At 32.2% G+C, this 24780-nt stretch overlaps 1 protein-coding gene across 15 annotated transcripts in view; it reads right to left on the bottom strand.

The window, feature by feature from the left end:
* LOC148613349 (neuron navigator 2-like) overlaps positions 1-24780 on the bottom strand; it is a 295727-nt gene that overhangs the window by 243347 nt on the left and 27600 nt on the right. For 5 of the 15 annotated variants that reach the window (XM_088586741.1, XM_088586742.1, XM_088586743.1 and 2 more), the window contains exon 1: positions 22971-24361. The exons of 2 other annotated variants lie outside the window; for them this stretch is intronic. In XM_088586741.1, the coding sequence (XP_088442867.1) occupies positions 22971-24338 (1368 nt within the window). In that variant the 5' untranslated portion in view covers positions 24339-24361. Of the gene's footprint in view, positions 1-22970; positions 24369-24780 lie in introns of those variants that run through there. 8 more of the 15 variants (XM_088586737.1, XM_088586734.1, XM_088586744.1 and 5 more) reach the window with 6 other exon arrangements.

Here is a 24780-nt window from a genome sequence, read left to right as displayed (position 1 = left end):
TCAATGGGGGCTATACCCAATAGTAAGAAAATCTACTACCGTTTTGAGCTTTCGTTTCATGAGGGAACATAAATGATATAAGTAATATAAGACCCTAATCAGCTAATATCCACTGAACATGGCATTGGACAGTAATCAACATCACATGCCCAGTGACTTTCTCTTTTGATAGTGGACAAAAATCACTTGATCATTTCTTTGCTATAAAAAATACATCTCTTTCCTTTTCATTAAGTTGCTAAATTTTGTGACCAATTTTGCCTCAGGACTAAAGAAGTCAAATCCCACACAAATTAAGAAAAAGATCCAAAGATTTTGGATAAGGGCGATCATGATAGGGATACCACCACTCCTACTGAAAGCTTATACAAAGAATCTGACAGAAAACAAGAATTACTTACAGCATATGTCCCATCTCTATAAAGTCATATATCAAATTTGAAATCAATCAATCCATTGTGAGCTAAGATAATCGTGACAAAATTTGAAATGACGGACCAACTGACAAGGTGACTCCAATATACCACCTATTTGTTGAGTGGGGATATAAAAAGGAGGGGGTTTCCAGGGTTATTTTGGTCAATCATGGCCTAAAAAATGCATGAAATTAACAAAAATTTCAAATAAAAAGAGTTCTGACCACTCAAAGGCCCAGGGATCTGCCAATGCCACTTACAGCTTCCTTTATGTAATAGAATAACTGCAGATGAATCATTTAGAACAAAAATGTTCTCCTACATTTGGTCATGCTTTTCTTAATCAAAATTTTACCAAACTGACCTCATAAAACTCCAATTCTTGATACATCCGTATTTTACTAGACCTATTACAGTGGATTCTACTTAATCGCATACCTGTTAATTGCATATTCCTGTTAATACATAGAAACTCTAAGAACAAAAACATTTCCTGTCTTTTCCAAATAAAAAAATCCTCTTATTGCATAACATAAGGCTAAATATTAGGAAAATCCTCTTAATTGCATAAAGATATTTTCAAAATTTACTCAAAAATGTGGGTAAAACAACAATACATGGTTAGTTTAGGAATTTTGTTTTTACAACAATATTTTCTATTTCTTTTAACTAGAAGCTATGACAGGATTCAAATTAGACATGAGGAAAGAATCATCCCCACTTTAACATTTAAAATATCAGGTGTATTCCCTTGAGATGATCATTTCTGTTAATTGCACATTTTCTTCAGACAAATAGGTTTATGCAGTTAAAAGGAATCCACTGTATAATATAACACTGTCATCCATGTATCATACCAAAATCTAAAAAAAAATTTTTTTTAAATGTTGTTTAGGATCAAAGAGAGTACTTTATATATATTTATATATATGACTTAGTGCAGGTGGTGTTGCCATAGATGTCACAGCGTTACAAGTTCGAGTCCCACAGAGTGAACGACCAAAAATTTGCATTGCAAATTTGACAGTTCTAACATCGTTGGGAATCTGACAGACCTTTTCTATACGTTTACATATCTTCCCTGTATCAATTTGATCCGATGGAGCAGTGTAGCGAATAGAGTCGTCACATTCTGAGACGTTTATATATATATTTTTTTTCAATTCAGGGTCAGATGGCTTTCGGGTTTTAGACAAAAAAAGGATGGGATGGGCTTATCAAATGCTATAGTCCAGCTGTCCTGTTGTCGGAGATCTTTGAATCATAAGAGTTCCTTCACTTGACATCTTCAAGTCCCATAAAATATTCCCAAATTTTGAGGGTTTTTTAAACTAAAATAGGGTTTCTTGTTCTGTTTTTCTTCATCTTATTTCCAGAGAAAGCTGGATACAATACTTTGGAAAATAGAAAATAATGCGGCCTCAGCAAATGTCTAAGTAACACAACAAAATATCAAATTCTCCATGATTTGGAAGAATTCTTTTAAAAAAAAAATATCCAGCCCTAGTAAGATAATATTGGTTCAGTGCTGAAACTAATTACGCATACATTCCTCTTACGTAATAATGACATTTTGCCTTCCCACAAAGCAATTTGACATTTCATATAGGGAAACATTACTAATTCATGTAGACACAATGGATATGAAGTGATTTTTGAAGAGTTGTTTAAGACATATTAGGCTATCAGTAACAAATACTTACTGACAATATCATACAACAGCTGATGTAAAAGTTATCATCACAAGAATACAGTTCAAATAATCAACATTAACTAAAACATTTTTATTGCGAGTGTTTTAGAGATATCACATGAATGAGCAGACCTACTTCACAACATCCATACATGGGCAAATATTGTTCACATGAATTCATATGAATTAAGCTTGACATGAAATGCACACGAACTTCACATGAAATAAATGTGATTTTCAAGTAAAGTTCACTTAACATGAACTTCACCTGAAAAATTCACATGAATTTCACATGAAGACTCAATTCACCTGAACTTCATGTGAACTCTGTCACAAAGTTTACTTCCTCAATTCAGGTGAAAATCATGTAAATTCGTGTGAAAATCATGTGAAATACTTTTGCCTGTGTACATATTTGGCCATATTTCAAGAAAATGATCCCTTAAATCCTGAATTTATTGATTTTTAAACATAGGTAATATACAGAGATTTATATTACAGAGAGTGGAATTTTAGAAATTACAGAGAATCCACAAAAGTTAATACCTCTGTATGAGTTTATACTCATGAATTTTTTAAGAAATTTGTCCTTCATTTATCAATTTCCTAAAAGTTTGCCCCAATTTCAATTATCTCCCTCCCCCCACCCACCAACATTTTTTTTAATAATTTTTTATAGCTGGTTTTTCCTTATTCCATAAAGCCATGTCACAACTAAAAAATATAGTGTACAAATTCTCTGTCTTGCACCAATGTCAAAGAATAACCAGCAGAATACAATCCCCTATAATTAAGAAATTCAATATTTTTCACATATATGCATTTAATTGATCCTCACTAAAATTTCTTCTCTAAATCATATAATTCACAGCAAGTACATGGAACATTTACAGAATTGTTACAATTATAATCCTGTTTATGGAAACAGTAAATATAATATGCTCCCCCACACATCCATTATGGAAACGTCTGCAAAGATGTGATCAAATTTCACAAACAATGAATAGCAGTATATAACTCTTTAAGTACTGTATACTTTGTTTAAGGCAATAAAATTTATTCAAATTAAAATACTTAAGAGTGCCGTGAAATAATTTCCAAATATCATCAGATTTGGTCTAGTCTAGACCATTGCCAGAAACCCATGGACTCTCAGCCTATAAGTGATTAGTAGCGAGAACGTGACAGTCTGCATGTTTCTGATGATTTTTTTTATATGTATTTTTTGAAATATAAAATGTTGTTTGGAAAAAATGTGTAGTATTTCATTGTGGTATTTCATGCAAAAAGGACAACACAACAAAAAATGATACTTTTACAAAATACAAAATCTTCCTTTTGCCTTTGATACCATTTACTGGTACATAATCAATTGCTGTCATCTGCAAAAATGCTATAAATCTCACAAAGTGATTCTATAAAAAAACAACAACATAAAAGAAAAAGTGATACACCACCAAAGAATGACATATTTACAGAATACTGGTACTTTTTTCTATAAAGAAACCGAACATTTTTTTTGCCATCAATACCATTTACTGTACGCGATAAGTAGCTGTCGTCTGCAGCAGTGCAATAAATCTCACAGTACAATTCAATAAAAACCAACAGCATTTTAGATCCCATCTCCAGGGTAGTTCTATTTATGGTACAGTAAATCTTTGATAACATGTGGACTCAAATGAAAAAAAAATTCATGAACAGATTTTCTGATAATTTTATAATACCATGCAAAACAATGATTAAGGAAAACATCTTTAAACTGATTCTGAGATTAAGATGCAGGCTTTAGCGATAAAAAAATCACAATCAGAAGATTCTCTGATTTTTGTTAAGCAGTTTTCTTTTTAATTTCTTTTCATAGCTATTTTATCCACAGTTTATCAGGAAAGATCTATAAATGTCACTTACAAAAAATACTAAAAAAAAAAAAAACTTTAAAGCATTTCAACATTAGTTTTTCTATGTGGTTTTTCTTAAAAAGGTCCAAACTTCTGGAATTTGTTTCTTAAAAAAATCAAAATACCTACCTATCTTTGTCTCTGATTTATGTTAAGTTGTCCAAAGTTTTTGCTCAACAATTTGTGTGCATATCTATCATGTGTAAACACTGAAACAAGTTACAACAAGGAAACCTTTTAGGAGTTAGTGTTTGTAAGAATCAGGCAAAATGGGAAAAATCAGAAACATATATGTCAAAACGCCTCAGACCTGACAATGTAATATCACTCAAGGTTACTTTCTTTACTTGAAAAGGCCATTATTTGATCTCTGCATTAATGGCTTTGCACAGAAATTTTTCAATAGAATTTTTGAAAAATTATCATTTTGACAGAGTTATCTGCCCTTGAAATGTTCATTTTCAGTGCATTTCAATGAAATTGTATCTCAATACACCAACAACATATGGAAAATATTTGATTTCGATGGTGCAAATAGTTAAATTACACTATCAAAATGATGTTTTTTTCATACCATGTTTCACTTACTGCCTGATTTTTACAGGGACAGACACAATATAGGATTATGTCCACTTGTAAATTTCTGGAAAAATTCTCCTGCTTCATCCACATCTCCAAAAAGTGCCTTTCAAAATGCTTTGAAGTGTTTAGAAAGAGTTCTCTTCCAAGGATTATCTCCCCTAATTAAGCACCCACCAAAAGTTATTTACTTCCATACTCAATCATCTCCACATGTATCAAAATCCTCAGGATCATGCATTTACAAGAGCATATAGGCATTTTAGGTATTTCACTGTCTCATTAAGGAGATTTTTATATAAAAGCAATTTTTTATGTAAAACTTCAATTATTTAGTACTTTTCATGTGAAATATAATAATTTTAACCAAATACCTCCCACAAATCTGACATTTTAAGTGAGTGATTCTAAGTTTTTTATTAATTGTGTTGGAGTCCCCCCCCCTCCTATCATAGGAGGGTTAACAGGTATGTGCAAGGTACATGGCAGAGAGACAGCGGTTCCTAAAAAACCCCTTAACTTTTTTCATAGGGATAACTAAGGTGGAGAGCTGTTTTCAAATATCCTGACAAGAGGCAAGGCTCTCCAAAGATTGGTTGTCACTATGCCCTAATACAATAAAGTCATAAGATAAATATAGTAACTTTCATAGCTTTTAATTCTAAATGAAGGAGCATTTTCAATTAAAATTTTCCAAATAAATCATTTACAACCACAGAATAAAATATTTCTTTCTGATTATTTTCCTGTCGTGATTCTATTGTTAACAGAAATCTCCACTAATGTTTCTATCCCAATCAAGTATTAGGAAGTAAAATATTCTTTTACAGCACATGAAGCATGCAACTTTTCAAAGCCAACACAGAATTGATGTTTTTCATTTCCCAACAATCAAAATCATATTTGGCAATTAATACCCTATGAATGTATTGTGTTACATGCAGAAAAATGAAAAGTCAGATAATACTGCCCCACTGAGCCTTTTGTTCTTGTTTCAAAAAGACATTGAAAGTTTTCCGTAAAATGATTAAAATCGATGCCAATCAAAGATTACATAACACAGCCATCATTTTTTCTCAAAAGAATAACAAACCATAGCTGATTCAGCTAAAGTTACAGCAAATCCACAAGAACTTTCCACACGTAAACTACCAATTGCTACCAATAAATGCCTATTTCTTTCAAAAATTACTAAATACTGCATGCATTTACATACATTAACTGTGACCAAACTTTTAATTTAGTAAACATGAAATACTTAAGCAACACAATCAACAATCAACTTTTCACTGAGCTGCAAACCCTCCATAATCATACAAATGTACATGAATAACACATATAGATGGTACAATCATTTTGGCATTATTATTCACCTTTTTAAGACTCCAAATAGAAAAGTTGATTTATTTGTAAATCAAAGAAAACTTCTTATTAAACTTTTTTCCTTTTATTTTTTTCATAAGTTCTACTTCAAATTGGTGAACTTGTTTTGTCATTGTGCAAAATTGAAACACTTTTTAAAAGTTACAGTGAGCTTACCACTATGGATATATTCAATAGACCCTTTTGTGGTAAGTTGGTGAGCATGCTCAATGTACACTTCCACAAGGTTGGGCTTGGGTAGAACAAAATAATTTTCCTTACAGAAGTGTATTTTGAGCATGCCCTACACATGCTCATTGACTATCCTACAGTCGATTTGGAAAAGAAAAGGGTCTATTTGTCAAAGTTTCATTTTGTGTTATTGTGCAAAAAGTGGAAAACATTCTCCCTATTTATGAATAACTAGTCAATTTTTTTAAAAAAAATTAAAGAGAGCTTCTCACTATGGATATATACACCTTTCCCACAGTTTCAATATAGTTAGTCCAAGCATTTTTTGTGTTATCTTGCCAAAACTTGCATGACAGCAGAACAGACATATAGAAACAGATAAAACAAATACGCCCCAAACTTTTAGTTGTGGGGGCATAAAAATATATCAAAAAGAATTTAAATTCATGGAGTAAAGGGTTATGCATATCTCCCTCCGACAATGATCAGACAATGCATAATAAATTTTCACCTTTAAACCCTGTACATTGACCAAACAATGCATAATCACTTTTAACCTTGACCTCTACATATCTTCTTCATACACTGACCAGACAATGTATTATGACTTTTAACCTTTGAACTTTTGCATAATTTCCAGCCAACAATGACCACACATAGCATGAGGACTTTTTATCTTTGACCTTTGGAAACTCTTTTCTTGAACAGTAACAAGATGATGCACAACAAACATCTCCAATCCCAAACTGACCAGACACTATATAATAACTATTAATGGAAAAGTTTATTTTTGTCTGGTAACAAAAGGTCATATAGATCCAATATTTAAATAACATCAACAGACTCAGAAAATACCAAAGATTACAAAATATTATGAATAATTCATCAAGAAAATGGACTGTATTTATTGCATAAATCAGTCTGAGAGCTTCTCTTCAAAATCACTTCAAAAGGCCAGACAGTAAATCATAGCAAAGATTTAAAAACTGCTTTATGGGTCTTAGAAGACTGCTTCAATTTACAAACATGCCCTAGACAAAGTTTTATTTGGAAGATCTTTAAGAGCTTAGATGTGTAACATATTAACTCTCGCTGTGTACAAATTTTCACTATTTTAGCTATGAACAGATCAGCACCAAAAATTGTACCAGCAAATTTATTTTTAACAATATAAAACACTGATAATTTAGACTGATACCATCTGACAGAATCCCTGAGGCAACAGTGAAAATTAATCCATTTACAGTATACATGTAACCAAAAACATTGTCTGCAATATTCATTTATATTGCACAGCATTTAGAATATATTTCTTTTCTTTTTAAGTAGCTGCCTTTGTAAGAATCATGCAAAATCCAATTTGAGTTATCTCCCTTAATTTTGAAATATGCAGTGCATTCTATATAATTTTCACTCTTAAGAACACAGGTTACCTGAAAAATTGAATGTTTCTTTCTGTTTACTATGGCAATTCAAACAAAATATCAAAAATAAAAATGTATAGGCTTTTTGCCCATGAATCACATTTTGCATGATTCTTAGCTGGAGTGCTACTTTACAGTTTTTGCAGTTGCTATCAAATAGGTCAAATGTCCTCCTCCTGAAATAGGTCAAATATCCTCCTGAAATAGGTCAAATGTCCTCCTCCTGAAATGTATGAAATATCTGCCTCAGGATGTAAAGCCACTATCAATCTGAATCAGCACTTATATTCAAAACAATGTTTATGACCTGCTATTAATTTTTAAGCTTACTTTTTGAGCCAAAGATATATAAATAAACTGCTTATTCTCTGCATGATTTTTAGGAGGAACAGTACTTGAATTTTCCTTGGGCAGTCACAACAAGGAAAAAGTCAAGAAATGTCTAACAATTAACCCCTACAACCTTCATCAATTTTTTTTAATTGCCTTTTATGCACTTTTAATATACTGGATAACATTGTTCTATGATCAAGCAACTGCTTATTATATTATGATACATAATACTTATTCAAGGACATTAAAAAAACACACACACAATCATAAATATTTAATCCTAACATTTTCCCAGAAATCAATAGCAAAATAGTTTTCACCGATATTTTTTTTTCTCTGAGCAATAAGAATAACATGAATCAGTATTATTTAGGCAATAAATATTCATTATGGCAAAGTTTGCCACTTTTCCAGGCAAAACATTTTCATTAAATCCACACTTTACTGAGCTGCTGCTGTAGTAAAGTGACACTTTACTGTCAACACTTAGTGACAAAAAAGATGAATAATGAGTTTTATGACCATTACAAAGACACCTTTCTGTTTTAATGTCATTGTCCTCAAAACATGTTTGATTAAACTTGTCTGATTTTTCAGACTTTAAAACAAAGACTGTTGCAGAAGAGATTAAAGGGACTGTCCATATAGAAAGCAGGCAGATCCTGTGATATGATTTTAGTAATTTTTATCCCACCAAAATTTTTAATGCAATGATAAACATAGATTTTTCTGTATTTGAAAGTGGATGACTCAGAATTTATGTTCAAATTTCACTAGCAAATCAACTAAATTATGAACAGATCAAAGAGTTATTTCCCTTTATTTTAAATTTTGCGGTACTTTCCGTGTAATTTATTTTATTCATGCTGTTTCAGTAAATTACAAACCAACATAAATTTCTCAGAAAACATGAGTTCGTGATTTCTAATGAATGTTAATACAAAATTTTGGCCTGTGCCACCAACTGCATGGGTCTTACATCTGAACCATCTTAAGTACTCCAGAACTGTCACTGATCTAGTAGCCACATACTTCTAAAATTTCCTTTTATATCTTATTCAGAAACACCTACAGATCCCATAACCACCTTTAGTTTTTTTATTCAGATTAATTTTGTGATAAAAATCATACAGATTATGAATGAAGTTGGTAATTTGCAAGAGTTATCTTTCCTGATTTGGTTGATTATAGCGGGAGATGAATGTATGGTTTTCTCAAAAATACTGATCAAATCATTAAATCAAAATTTAGCACATGTAACTTTTTCAAAATCCATCATATTTAAGTTGTCTCATAAAGAAACAAGTATCTATGGGTGAAAATGACCAAGAGGGCAAGAACAAAAGAGCCATACCATTATATAAATAAAAAAATTTATAAAAAATATCTTAATTATCTAGATGACAACCTTATAGTACAGTCTTTTTGTTCGAAAGAAATATCCACAAAAAAAAATACCAAAGCCTCAATAATGGGACAATTCAGATACATTAAAATCCAAATACATCGCCTGAATGTGAAAACAGCAAACACAATTTAGCAAACAGAATAAAAATGAATTAAAACCAATACCCTGTGTTCATTCAACAGAATTCCAGTTCTTAAATGGTTTCATTGTATACATAAAAGCCAACTCATTACGTAAGTCCATTGAAAGCAATTTCATGCAAATTAAATCAGACTACAATAATTGTTTCATGTAGACCTTTCCTTTCCTATGTAATTTCTCTATAATTGAAAGTAAAGGAAATATAAGATTTCATTTCACATTTTCTATAGGAGATGTATTAGTTTTATGATCTTTTTTTGGTTATAATTTTTATCTCCTTTTTCTCTATAAAACCATTAAAAGAAAGTTTATAACAAATGGGATTTATATTTACTAGTCAATAAATGGTACAAAAATCCCAAAGAGACTATAACATATATTCTTTAAACATTCTTCAAAGGGAGACAACTGGAACAAAGTGTTACTAGATCACAATAAAAGGTTAAAGTTTTCATTCTGCATTGTCAAATTAAATTAGGTACAATAAAGGCATGGCATCATGGGAGCTCTAAAACTATGTATCATAAAAATGAGCCATCATGACCTAGTTTTTAAAAAATTGGTCATCATCAGAACAGCAAGGCTATAAACCTAATTTTGTAGTTTATGGTTGCATTTGGTTACATATCTGTGAAGATAGGGTCACATGCACATATCTTACTGCATTTGTTTATAAATGTACACATTTCTGCATTGGCAGCTTAAGGCACAACCTCGTTCAATTTATGATCAAAATGTTGGGTTGATTATGTATAAAAATCTTGAGATAGCTGAATTTAGCTCCTTTTTTCATAATTTTTGGATTTATCACTGCTAGGGAATTCCATACACTCATGGAAGAAATCCTAGATCTTCACTAAGCACTAGTAATTGAAACAATTCATCTAAAATAGTATTTATCCAGTTTAAGTTTCTACCTTTTTTCATATTACTACTACCAGGTATAAGCTTTTTGTAAAAGAAGCTATTGCTCCCTTTTGATATTTTCCACCACACTTCTGGACCTACCTTAGCCCCAAGCCAACACCTACTTCCAATTTTAATAGCACTCCAGATAAGAATCATGCAAATGTGATGCATGGTTGGAAAGCCCACATATATTTTTTTAATATTTTTTTTAAAATGCAATAGTAAACAGAAATTAACATGTGACTTTTCATATAAACCTTGTTCTTAGGAGATAAAAAATATATAGAATGTACTGCACAGTTCAAAATTAAGGGAGATAACTCTATAAATGACACTAAAATACAATAGAAACTGTTGGATTTTCAATGTGGATTATCTCTTAAGAGCAGACAGATGGGAATGAATTATTATACACTTCATCATATAGACATATAAAGCAATTTATAACAAAAATAAAAATGTATTATGTATCACATACATATATTACACAATTAGCATGATTCTTACAAAGACTCATACTTAAAAACAAGAGTTTCCTCCCTGTGATAAAAGAAGGTTAAAGAGCTGTCCACATACAATTATTGACTCTTTCTCATCTAAGCTCCCAGAAGGCTCTGCTAAAGCCAAATATCTTATCCTTAAAACTCATTATCATTAAGTCATGCACAGTTCCAAGCCGACTTCATCGATTTCAAATTAAGATATTGTTTTTGAGGAGAGTGATGAGCTTATGGATCATCTTGGGACAACCCAGTTATGATTTGTCTTCTTTATCATAACAACAACAGTAATATGATTTGACAAATGGTAAATGAATTCCCATAATGCAATACTTCTTCCTGTGAAAAATTCTTAACCTGAAGTGGTCCACTCAAATGTACTACGTAGTATCAATTCAGAGATGCTCCACAGCAAGCACAATATAGTGGAAATCGTTTGCAATATTTTTCGTTTGAAAACAACTTCATTCTTTTGATTTCCGATAGAATCTTGGTTCCCTTGATTACTTTATCAAACAGTTTATTTCACTTGGTCAAATTTATATATATTTGTATAAGGTATTATCTTCTGCTATGATACACAGCAATGGACCCAGAAAGGAATGTACCAGAATAATGGGGTTTTAAGCATGGGAAACATGAAAAAAAATTTCAAGATGAGAATTTCCTCAAATGTTCATTAGCAAGTGAGCTGATTAGTTGAAATGGGGAAGAATTTGAGGAAAATCTCAGTTTTAGATTTTCTATCTAATTGGGCACAGGCCTTGTTTAACCCATAAATGCACAAAATTAACAACAATTTTCCAACAAAAAGAAGATTCCATCCCCCAACCTTCCCGAAGCTTTTACTGCTATCATTTTGTAACCAGAAAATATGTAATCAGTGAGGTGTCACATAAAGGCAGGACATGTGTTCTTATTAGTAACCAGTACCTATAACACATACATATCAAAACAGAGACCAGTTCAGTTTACTGAAAAGTTAAATTTCTAAGACACTTGCTGGCAGAGCAGGACATGCTTACCCTTCCAAAGCACCTGATGTCACTCTTCTTTGTAATAGTTCATATTGGTAGTGGTTTAGTTTTTTGTGTGACGTCTTGCTTCCCTTATCTCCTGTTCTTATGTATAACCTATTTCATTTGGTTCGCTACATTGTGAATGTAGATCATCCTTGTTTCCTATGTTAATGCTATGGCCATGTTTTTGGATTTTGATATACTGTGAAAGTACTTTAATTCATGGATACCAATTTTCGTTGATAAAGGAAGAAACACAACTTCATGGAATTCTTTAATTCATGGTTTTGAGGTTTTCAGAATACTCATCAATGGAAATCTTCTTTTCGTTGGGAACCAAATTTCCATGGTTTGGCCTACCCACAAAAACCATGAAAATTGGTACCCCAAGAACAATACTACTTCCACAGTATTTGAATCATCCCATGCTAATGCTTCATTGCTTCAGTGCTTTTTTGGTCAATATTTAGACAAATTAAAAATACATGTGTATCCAGTAAGTATAATTTTATAAAATGAAAAAAAATTTTCTTCAACCATCCCACTCCTGATGCTTCAGTGATTTCTTTGTTGATATTATGACAAATTGAAAATACGCAAGTATATTAGTTCAAATTTTCTTCATGCAAAACCTCAATGGTTTAAGTTCCTATGTTATTTATTCTTTGAATGCTGCTGATTAGAGGTAACTCCTTGAAATGTGTGTACAGCATGTCAAAATTTGCAATATTTCTATAATGGGTATTTTTATATTTAATAAATCATTAATTGCCATAAAGAACTATGCTGTTTCCATAAAACTCCTTCTCTTTGCTGAGAATTGACTATCCAGTATTCGTAAAAAGTCAAAATCTAATCATTGGTCTGCACCTGATGATGGCCCAATTCAAGTACTACACCTATTACAAATCTGATACATAAATTACATAATTGTACATCTATTCCACAAACAGTAACAGAACCTGACAATATAAACTCTCCAAAAGGCAAACTTTCTGTTCTATTATATAAATATAACAAGATTTCCTCCCAAAAGGAAGTATTTAAATAGTGCAATTCCCTGCACACTGCGTAGGAATTCTATTTTCCATAACTACAGCAAGTTGGAATAAATTGAATTTGTTGGATTAGAAGAAGTGTTTTCTCCATCAATCAGGCTCAATTTAATAGCTATGCTATAGGTAATACAATAAGCGATGCTTCGATAAAGAAGAATGGCCCTATCAATTTTTAAATGCAAATTTTCTAAGTAGTTGAACATGATGTGCATTTCACTCAGAATCAATCTTAATTCCCCCAACAAATTTTGGAACATAACTTGTACCATTCTGAATACACAAGGTAAGTAAGTGCAATTTTGCAAGCAGTCAGCCATGTTTATCTATCAAGAACAGGTGGCATTTTGCTGTTTCTTTCCCAACAAATAACTAGTGGCAAAGGATTTATTCATTACAAGGAAAATAAGCTGTGATTTGAGATTAGATGTGGCCATACATTGTTTTTCAAATTCAACCTGAGAAATGTCCCATTTACTTAACTACAAATAGCCGATCTCCATTGTGATAAATCATTAAAACTGGCCTATTCTCAAAATGGTATTAAGTGGTTACAAATGTCATAAATTTCTGATTTTTTTTTATGCCTGTAAATGTATGTTAACAATATCAAACAACTATAAATAAATCTCCAAAGTGAAAGTAATTGGCAATAGTCTTACAAACTGCCACATAAAAAAACATCAGCAAAATAACTTTAAATCATGATATTTGCATTCAGCCCTAAACTACATAAGTTTTGTTCCCGAAACAAAGTCCCATTATTATTGTATGATAATATTCAAAAAGAATTTACAGATAATGAATGATTATATGGGTTTGCTAAAAAGCTTTCTAATTTCAATTATCTTTCAATATTTATTATACATTTAATGGAATAAGGAGGTCCAAGGCCAAGTAAAAAATGTAAAGATGAGGTTTTCTCCAGTCTTTGATTTCTGTAGATTCATTTAGTCTATACACTTACATTATTTGAAGTAGAGAAGGATGAAAGTAAAGGTCATATAATAAGGTCACATTCCAACCCACCTTTTTTAGTCCAATTCATTCCTGGTTCCCATAGATTTGAAGTTGAAGGAAACTTGTTATTTCATAATTCTGAGAAATCACAGAATCAACAGAGTAAAATAGCTAAACATTTCCACCAAGTGTATCAATTAGCCTATCCTACCTATGTCAATCATATAAAATTGAAAGAACCCCTACATATAAAATAATGTGAAACCTGTCTAAACCAACCTCTTTTGTCCAGAGAAATGTGTTCTGTTAGGGAGGTAGACCTAAGGTAAGGGACACAACTCTTACAAATCATTGGAACATTTGTATTCAGGCTTTTTAAATCAATCTCATGTAAGCATCAAAGTAACTTGGATTGATTTCATTCTGTTTCAAATGAAAGCTTTGGTGAAATTGAATATAATACAAACATATCAATGATGAGTCGTTTCCCTTACCCTAGGTCTACCTCCTTAAAGAAGGCATTCAGTTTAAACAGGTTCAAAACTTACAGAAACAAATGTGTAAGAATTTTGGAAGACGTCTACTTAACACAGGTTTCCAGTAAGTCCAGATTTCAGTGTAGACAGGTTTTACTGTAAAAGCTTGGAATTATGAGTAAAGTCATCCTGCTTTACAAGACTACTGATTCTTAAAACCCACTTGAGACCATCTTTGAAAACTTCAGAATGAATAATGGTCCGTGGTTAAGAATTTAATATTCAATTCTTTGCTAAAACATGGAGGAAATTACTTTAACAAAAGGAGATTTATCGCTATATCTGCAGCAATATATTGCATAATTTGAGCATGTTTTGAACATAACCCATTGTATCAGAAGATTTTTGTTTTATATTTGTAGAAGTGTATACAATCAGACCTTCCAAAGGAGGAGAAAAGGAAGGTGTTGTTTTTATAATGGTTAATTTCACTTTAATGACACGTCATGTTTTAGTCATGCCGGTAGTCTATTAAAACAAGTTATCGCTGAATAGTAACTATATGTTCATCACAAATAAACTGGGTTTTAGGTATATCATATTAACAACAATGAAATCATTTATCTTGACATGAAGTCATGAACTTTCCTGGAAATTCCTCACTACATGTCTACAAAAGATGATGTCACTGCCAGAGAAGCAGTCATCTTCAATATGGAATTATGGGAAAAGCAGTATATTAAACATAAATTTGAGTCCATCACATGTAACTGAACACATCACTAGAGGTTAATGTTTTCCTGTGCTAGAGAGATGAATGCCATTCAGCAAAGTGTTCTATGATCTTGGCTATGTTGAACACCAGCAGAAATGTGGAGGTTGAGTTGCAGCAGGAGGAAATTAATTTCCATTCTTGTGGTTCTGTTACGTAACTTCGACACATATTGATATTGTGGTCGAACAAACATTTTTCAACAAAGCAAACCTTAACATTTTACATACAAGTGATAAAGATTTTTATATTGAATAAGAATTGCAGTTAAGATTAATGTGGTTTTAAGTAGGTCATATGCATGTATAAGAATATTTTTTTGTTTGGAATAAGTGTTAGAGTCATAATTTATGAGTTAGCTATTAGAATCTAGCTCAGCATCACCCATCAAATACCCAAATAGGTCTAATATGCTTGAATTTCCTTTTTTTTCCATGACATTTTCACACATGGTAAACGGACAAATTTACCATAACAAAAAAAAATTTATAGAAGTTAATGTTATTATCACAATTCTCACAAAAATGACAAAAATTAATACTTTGATTTGAATTATAACTTGAGTGCTTTTTATTTTTTGTGATGCCAGGCCCAAAAGCTAGTTCCAACCTGTAATCAGCCATTAAAGCAACATACTAAAAATCTCAAAAACTTGAATGTTTAAGGCCATATCTAAGAGCTATACAAATAAAGCCAGCATTTACAGCAAGTTCTCTCCCCTCACTGAGACAGATATGGAAAGATGCAACCAACATGTACAATAAATTTCTTTTTTCTCTCTAGAGACAGATATAGAAAGATGTAGTTAACATGTACAACAAGTTTCTCTTTATTTGCTAGAGACAGGTATGGAAAGATGATGCCAACATGTACAAAAAGTTTCTCTCTTCTCACTAGAGAGGGATATGGAAAGATGTAGCCAACATGTACAAAAAGTTTCTCTCTTCTCGCTAGAGACGGATATTGAAAGATGTAGCCAACATGTACAAAAAGTTACTCTCTTCTCGCTAGAGATGGATATGGAAAGATATAGCCAACATGTACAAAAAGTTACTCTCTTCTCGCTAGAGAGGGATATGGAAAGATGAAGCCAAAATGTACAACAAGTTTCTCTCTTCTGACTAGAGACAGATATGGAAAGATGAATGTCCTCGAGCACATAGTTCAATATTGGATGAGAATCCTTTGGGTAATGTAGCGGCACGATCACAAATTAATCTTCATTTCAGTGGTTTTGTTATGTAATTTGTTTGTCTTACAAGTTTGTCATTAATTATTGAAAGACTCATAGGTGATTAGACAAGCTCCAAGATGCTGGTCTATATACAGAATTTTCTGACTGCACAAATAGTTTTGTTTAACAATATAATAAACCATGTCTCTTAGAAAGAAAAATTGGTTGGTGGGAATGTACGGAATTTACAGACAGCACAAATGATTTTGTTTAACAATGCCACACAACATGTCTTTTTAAAGAAAATTAGTCTCTATAAAAAACTTAAATGAAACAGTTTTTATTTTCTCAACATTTACCTGAGTATGAGGTCCTTCACCTTAGCCCCTTTCAGCAGTGTCATTCTCAGAAAAAGACAAAACTCCATTCTCATGGATTCTCATTATTAATGACTGTAGGTCAAGGACATTCAACTTTTGACCTTTAAAAATTCATTCACCTGTTTGAGACCTTCAACCTTATTCACTGACAATTATTTATTAAATGATTTAAAAGTAAAATTGGACCCCTGTCACCATCACAGTAGATATCCCAGATCTTGAATTTGAACTTGTAAAGGAGCCTTTTAATCTTGTATAAAAATCATTGGCCAAATACCAATTGGCAATGAATTAGCTCAAGCCTTTAGTTCCAAAAGAGCAAGTTGAAATCAAAATTTTAGTATCGAAGAGTGGAAAATATATCTCAAACAAGAGGCTCCCAGGAGCTTGAGTTGCTCACCTGGTTGAATTTTGTCTTTCAAGGGCAGTAAATTTAAAAAGAATTTCTATCATAGTTTTCAAGATATTAAGTGAAAACTGTAACAAAAAAAACTGTCATTTTTCCCTTTTCAAGGGCAATAACTCTTACAAGGAATTGTCTGACAACTTTTATCCCTGAAGACTTTTGTAGTCCTAATAATATGGATCATTTCAGCTATTGAAAGAATTTGGCTAAACCTAATGGTTTTGGAGATATATGTGAAAAATTACTGTCTGACCCCTATGTTCTATTTTTAGTAACAGCGGCCATGTTTTTCAACAAATCAAAAATCCTATTATCCTTCAGTTCTATGCAGGATACCCCAAGGAACATTCAAATTAAGTTTGGTTCAAACTGGTCATGTAGTGTCAGAGGAGAAAATTTTGCAAAAAATGTTAAAAAAGGGTAATAACTGGCTTAACAGCTTAAAATGAAAATTTGACCACAGATAGATTTCATCATGCTGAACACTTTTACCCTCATGTCAGAATTTAGTTAAACCTAACGGTTTTGGAGATATATGCAAAAAACTACTGTCTGATCCATCTGTTCTATTTTTAGTAACGGTGGCCATGTTTTTCAACAGATCAAAAATCCCCACATCAGTTCTATGCAGGATACCCCATGGAACATTCATACCAAGTTTTGTTTAAATTAGTCAAGTAGTGTCGGAGAAGAGTTTTGAAAAATTGTTTATGACGACAACGACGACGGACAATGACGACGACGGACAATGACGACGACGGACGCCAAGTGATGGCAATAGCTCACATGGCCTTCGGAGTTCTAAATATGCCTCTGAGCATTGTAAAAAAAATTGTAAAAAGGAAAAAGTTGAAAACAGCTTGCAAAAAAATTTCAGCACCCATTGATTTAAAGTAAAGTAAAGCTATGTGTGCATCAGAATGGGACACATTTGCAGTTATTTTTTATATATTTGCTGTATGTGCTAATATGACCTGCTTCAAAGCTCTTTAGACAACAGCCATTGTAAAAAAGTTATAAACACATGACCAACATTTGGTGCAACACACAGGCTATGTCTGTTCAAAAATATGAAGAAACTAGTGCTATAAGAATCGAAATAAATCACTCTGGGCAAATCAATGCAACATAAATGGCCCAGCCTGTGGTAATACAATGATAAATGGAGTTTCTATGATTTATTTCTTAAGTAAAGCTATGCATACATCAGAATAGGAGACATTTTCTGTTTCCTATAAGATCAGCAATAATTATAACTACCTTTGACATAATACTGTTCTTTTCATTACCCTTTTTAACCCAACAAATATCAATCCATCCTTAAAAGATTTGGATAGAACCCTTTACTAATACCAAGTTATATAAATCACCATAATCATACTTAGGCCATCATACTGTTTCCTCAGCCAGTTAGGTTAATGGTCACGGCAGGAATTATTGACAGCCATAATAGCTGTCCAGTCTGCATCACTAGGGGATATTCTTTTCATGGTCAACAATTGATTTATTCAACAAATATGCCCTGAAACTACATTTCATTCAATTGTCAATTGGTCACTGAAAGTGCAGTAACAATATTGTTGTATCAATGAAACACTAATTGGCTCCACAGGCAGTGATGGCAAATAGAAATAAAATTGTTCATGTTGGTATTGCAAAGACAAAATAGTAATTATGTAGCTTTGACACAAAAGGAAGAAATGAACAAGCTACTATTGTGGTATTAGGTTGGAGCTCACCTTTTTTAGGTCAATTCCTTAGGGAGAAGTCTGGACAATGGTTTTAGTTGAGAATGCTAATTTGTGAAGTAAATATCTATCAGGAAATGGAAAAATGAAGTAAAAAATGCAAAATATTCATTTAAACTTTTAAGGATTTTTGTTCAATGATTTTGTAGGGCCACAGCTATAAATGAAAAGTCAGTTAATCACTCTAATGCAGAAGTTGATGCATGGACTTCATAGCGATTTTTTTTTATTACAAGACAAAACCATTAACAAAATAATTCCTTAAATCTCCAAACTATGATCTCTATCAATTAAAGAGCTTATTAATAATTTCAACTCTATTTAAGAAAAAAAATTTTTCAACCAAATACTGACTATGTGGATATCTCCCATGGGATAATATTTTGTGATTTGCTAAACGTGGGGGTGAATTTCATAGTCATACAACTTAACCATCAAATCTCCTTATTTCAGAATTTTTAAGCGCATATTTCACAAACACATATGTAGACACTAATACGCCATGCAAATACTTCTTAGTTTACAGTATTGAAATGTTATATTGCAATTTTGAAGCTCTCAATGGAGACCCATTTGTAGCCTTTATATACCATTGTTATTTACCTATTTATTCATCTCTAAGATCTGCAGTGATCCAAGAAAACCCTGAAATTTTAAACCTTGTTCATTACCTACTGTAGATGTATTAATTTTTGCGGTGTACTAATTTTCGTTATTTTCACAGTAATTGCAATAACTATTACCCATGAAGTTGATTTTTAACACTATAAAATACTAACCATATTTCAAAACCATGAATGGTGATACCCGCGAATATGTTCACTTGACAGAATCCATGAAAATTACCAACTGCGAAAATTAATGTTTACAGTATTTATGCACAGACTAGATCTGCAAAGATCCAACAATGCCCTCACTATATATCCTCACTATTTACTTATTCATTCCCCTCTGCAGATCTGCAGAGTACCCACAATGCCTTGAAATACCATATTTATTCACCCCCTATATCAGCAGACGACCCACAATGCCCTTCAATACCCTATTTATTCACCCCTATATCAGCAGACGACCCACAATGCCCTTCAATACCCTTAGCAGACGACCCACAATGCCCTTCAATACCCTATTTATTCACCCCCTATATCAGCAGACGACCCACAATGCCCTTCAATACCCTCAGCAGACGACCCACAATGCCCTTGAAATACCCTCCTTTACCATTTTAAATGATATAGATCAATTTCTCCTTAAAAGTTTAAGAAGTAAACCCAGACAAATACCTATTATAACAAACACTATAATTGTTACTCAGACCATTACGCTGTGCTGTTTTCCCAGCGGTCAGTTTTATGGTCACGGTAGGAATTATCGATAGCGGTAATTGTTGACCAGTCCATTTCACCAGAGGGTATACTTTTTTATGGCTGGAGATGTAAATTGATTTATTCAATAAAATTCCATCTGAAAACATGATTTATTTTGCTCAGTTGTCAATTGGTTTCTGAAAGCAAGCTTTATAGTTGCATCAAAACAAAGAGACAATAGGCTGAGATAAATGGTCAAATAAAAAGTGAAAACATGGTTTTTTATTATTGTTTTTTGCCGTGACAAATGTTTCAATATGTAGAAATGAACATTGCTGGCATTAGGTCAGTACAAACCTATTAGAGGACAATTTCCTCAGGGAGATGTCTGGACAATGCTTTCCATGGTATAGAGGAAAATCAACCAAAAAGTTTATTTAGAATACAAACAGCTAACTTGAAATGGATAAAAAAACTATGAAATATATATTTCCAAAAGCTTCGAACAGGCATTTTTTAATTAAACATATATTTTTAAAAAAGTTTATGTAAAATTTCAATTTTTGCCTTACAGCTTAGTTAAAAAAAATATAGCATAAGAGCAAGAATTCTTATGTTGCATGATTAGACAACTTGGACATTTATCCGTGTTGCTTTGGAATTTTTTATGGTGACCAAACTAACATATTTATGATCCCACTTTTTTCACAGCAGTATCCGCAAAATACACATATGGCAGGGCTGAGGTCAATTCCATGAGAATTTTATGCATTACATTACCATTATTTGCCAAGTGGTCTTTTATTTGAACATTTTGTTTTCCTTTTCTTTCTGATTTTCAGAAAAGGAGGAGTGTAATAACTAAGCCTAATACCCACAACAAACAACACTTCTATTTTTTAAAGTTATTTGCAAACAAATAACAAAATTCAGTGGATTGAAATTAAATTGAAATCTTGCAAAACTGTATATAAAATAAACAATCGTTAGTTTGCTGGTGCCATTCAACCTTCATCAAAGTAATCACTTACAATTTACAATGAGCTAGAAGGAAACGAAAATTTTTTTATTTCGTTTACATTACCATAATGCAATATATCAAATTTTCCTACACTATTTCCGATTCCAACCTATTGAAAGGAAACTATTGAAGACTCTGACTGAAAAATGTATCTAATTAAAGCTATTACCAATTCTGAAGTACAAAGCATCTTCTACCACTGAACAATTGATTTCAAACTCTTCCATAAATAGGGCAATTAAAAAGCAACACCCTATGACTCAATTACCAGAATAAGTATTATTTACTTTTGATATATTGAGCAATCTTTATAATTTAAGTATAAAAATGGTAGAATAAAGAATTAGGATTCAGAACAATGCATTTAATCATTTATTCCTTTGAAAAGATGTCAAAGATAATTCTGGAATAAAAGGCAAATGAAGAAAAAAACCGCTGCTAGTAGTTAGAAGTCTCAAACTGCTTAGAGGACTTAATTCACTGTGTGGGTCTGTAAAGGAGAAAAAATTATTGCTGTTGCACTAGTACACAAGACCTGAAATATATTGGCGAATATTTACAATGTAGAAGTCAAGCTATGAAACTTCACACCAAAAAATAAATATGCTGACAGATTAAATCATCTGTAAGAACCAACCGACCAAAAACTAAAAAAAATTCCTAGAAATATGAGAAATAGAAACTTTCAAAGTACATACATATGAACTAGCACGAATAGAATTGCTACAAGTCTCTTTGCATTAATGTTATAACCCAATAATATATATACATTGTGTATCTACAATATAAATGTACTGCAGAAGGATAACTAATGAAAATTTGATAGTAACAATATCAAGTTTTTAAGAAAATATTTTCAGAGAGATTTGTAACAAGTATATAGCAAGGAGTCTAAGAAAAAAGAACAGATATGGTGAAAAACAACAAATACACCAGCATATAACCTAAATACAAAATAGTAAATACTTTCAGAGATCATCAAAAGGGCTTCAATAAGTGTAAACACATATTTAGGTAAGTTCTGAAAGGCCCTGACAATTAAAGTTATAAATTCCATGGTAACAGAACAATGACACTACCTCAAAATATACCAAAAAGTAAAATAATAACGAAAAGGTACATAAACAACTAATATCTCCTGACTGTAGACAGGCACATGTCTTCAGTGGGGTTAAATTAGTTTTATAAGGCCTTAACCATCCCCATCAAAAGAGGAAAAACTGGATCAATCCAAAGAAACCCACACACACACCACCTGAACACTAGAGACTTCCTATTAATCTATATTCATAACTAGGGTTAGATGAGTAATTGAATATTGAATAATATGATGCAAGCAAGAATGTTTGGAAATGGACAGGAGTAATGAATATTTCATCGTCCGAGAAATAGGATGATTAAGTACAAGCATTTGACGTAATATCTTAATAAGTCAATACCCTCTTTAGTCATGGTACATGTATTTTAAAGCCACTCACTTCTAAGCAAACCAATATATGGTACATTGATGTTACTCAGTTCATTGTACCATTTGAAGAAAAACTTTTTATTATATAGATTTCCACACCACCACACAAATTCAAAATTTCATGTCACAAAAATTTAAAACTTCAAGGTATGGCAAGCAATGAAATAATGTTTTACTGATATTGTCAGAATTTTTAGAATTTTTATTTGTTTAAATATTTTCTGGACCCCAATCTATATGAATCTCCCAAACTTTATGCATCTGCACAAAAACTTTTCAAAAAAATTCATAAGTTTATCACCATGGCAACACATTAACAACCTTACCTTCAAATTACTAGGGACATAGTTTTGTATTCCTAAATATGTGGATCCTCTTTCTGCATAAGTATCATCCAAATTATCAAAATCACAATCTCTTTCTTTTAAATTTGTAATGGTTGCTACCGAAGTTTCAACAACATTAGAATTAACACACGACACTAATGCTTGATCACTATCATTACCGGGAATATCGTTAACTTCTGTAGCAACACTTACATCCTTACTACTTTCATGATTATTAGAATCCGAAATTCTAGGAACTTTTTGTGTATCATGTATATTGACACTTTTAGATGAATCTTTTCCATCATTTTTGGCATCTAATCCTATAATTTCAGAAAATTCTTGAACTTCCTTTTTTGCTTGGACACCAATTGTTTCATCACAGAAATCATCAAACTGGGCAATATCATTACCACCAAGTGACACCCCACTATCAGAAGAATCAGAGATTTTCCCCTTTCTCGACTCTCTTCTGTGTTGTGAAAAACTTTTGGTCCGTTTAGTTCTTATATTAACATCCTGACCAACTTCCATTATATTATCAGACTTAGTTTGTTGAATTTCATTTATATCATTTTTTGTCTCAACACTAGAAATCTTGTTCCTTAATTTTACATCAGAATTTGAATTCTCATTTAAACAAGATGGTTTTGTATTAGCAGTTGTATGAGTATTTACCTCTGTTCCATCTTGTTTATCATGAGGTGAGACTTTTGACTGGTCCCTTTTGGGACCACAATATATCACAGTTTGTTCACGTTTCAATGAAGGACTTTCTTGCACTGCCAAGTCCCCACATTGTTCTAATGATATAAGAATATCATCTTCTGATGAACTTTTGGACTGGATCCAAGACCTAGTCCTTTCAGCCCTTTGATCATATTTAGACTGGCTCCTGGGCCGATGTTTCACTTTTTCAGTAATCTGGTGTTGAAGTGCCTCATTTTTCACATCTACTATTGTAGCAGAAGGCTCTTTAACAATGGCTGTCTGCTTTGAAACTGTTGTCTGCTGTTTTTCCTTCCTGACAACATCTGAAATTTGTTCCTTTTTAATTTCCTTAGATACTGTTGCTTTAATATCCTTTGAAGAAGCAGGTGAATCTCTCCTTGATTCCCTTGAAACATGTGTCTGCCCTTTATTTTGTGACACAGAAGATTTACAAGCTATTGCAGATGAATTCCGCTTGGGTCCATTTCCAACAGTTGGAACCTTTCTTTGACCAGTTTCCTTTGAAGTCTTCCCACAAGACTTACCTCCTGAACTTGTGTCACATGACTTTTTAGTAGTAGATTTTGAAGATTCTCCTCGTCTTGGCAAAGGTAAACGTGACGGAGTACTCTGTCTGGAATCAGCAGATGAAGCCATTGCTTTAATTTTATCAATTACATGTTTACCAATATTTTACCCAATATATTCCCAACTGCAGCAGTAGCATAAATGACGAAAATATCCAATGCATATTCCAACTGAACATTATTGCTAGCGTTGTAATACATGTCAATTTGGCGCATATATCTCTATATAAGCACTGCTGAATTCACAATGTAGAATCTATATCTCTTTAATTAGATAAGTTTAGTACAAGTTGCAGAAGTTATTGACGGAGACTCACAAAGCTTTTAATTTGTCCGATATCCGAACAAAACACGAACTCTGTTGTTGTGAAATCAACCATCCAAATCCAATAGCTTCCCAGCAGAGCGTATATCAGATACATAATTCTTGTTAATTCCATAATTGAAAATTACCTCAAGTTTTAACAACTAAGTACTACATGAGCAAATCGGTAAAGTACTCCGATATTGCT

The sequence above is a fragment of the Perna viridis genome, chromosome 6 (assembly GCF_037379345.1).
Source record: "Perna viridis isolate PV_CMFRI_1.1 ecotype Kerala chromosome 6, ASM3737934v1, whole genome shotgun sequence".
NCBI classification, from domain to species: Eukaryota; Metazoa; Mollusca; class Bivalvia; order Mytilida; family Mytilidae; genus Perna; species Perna viridis.
This window is presented reverse-complemented; position numbering and strand designations above follow the sequence as displayed.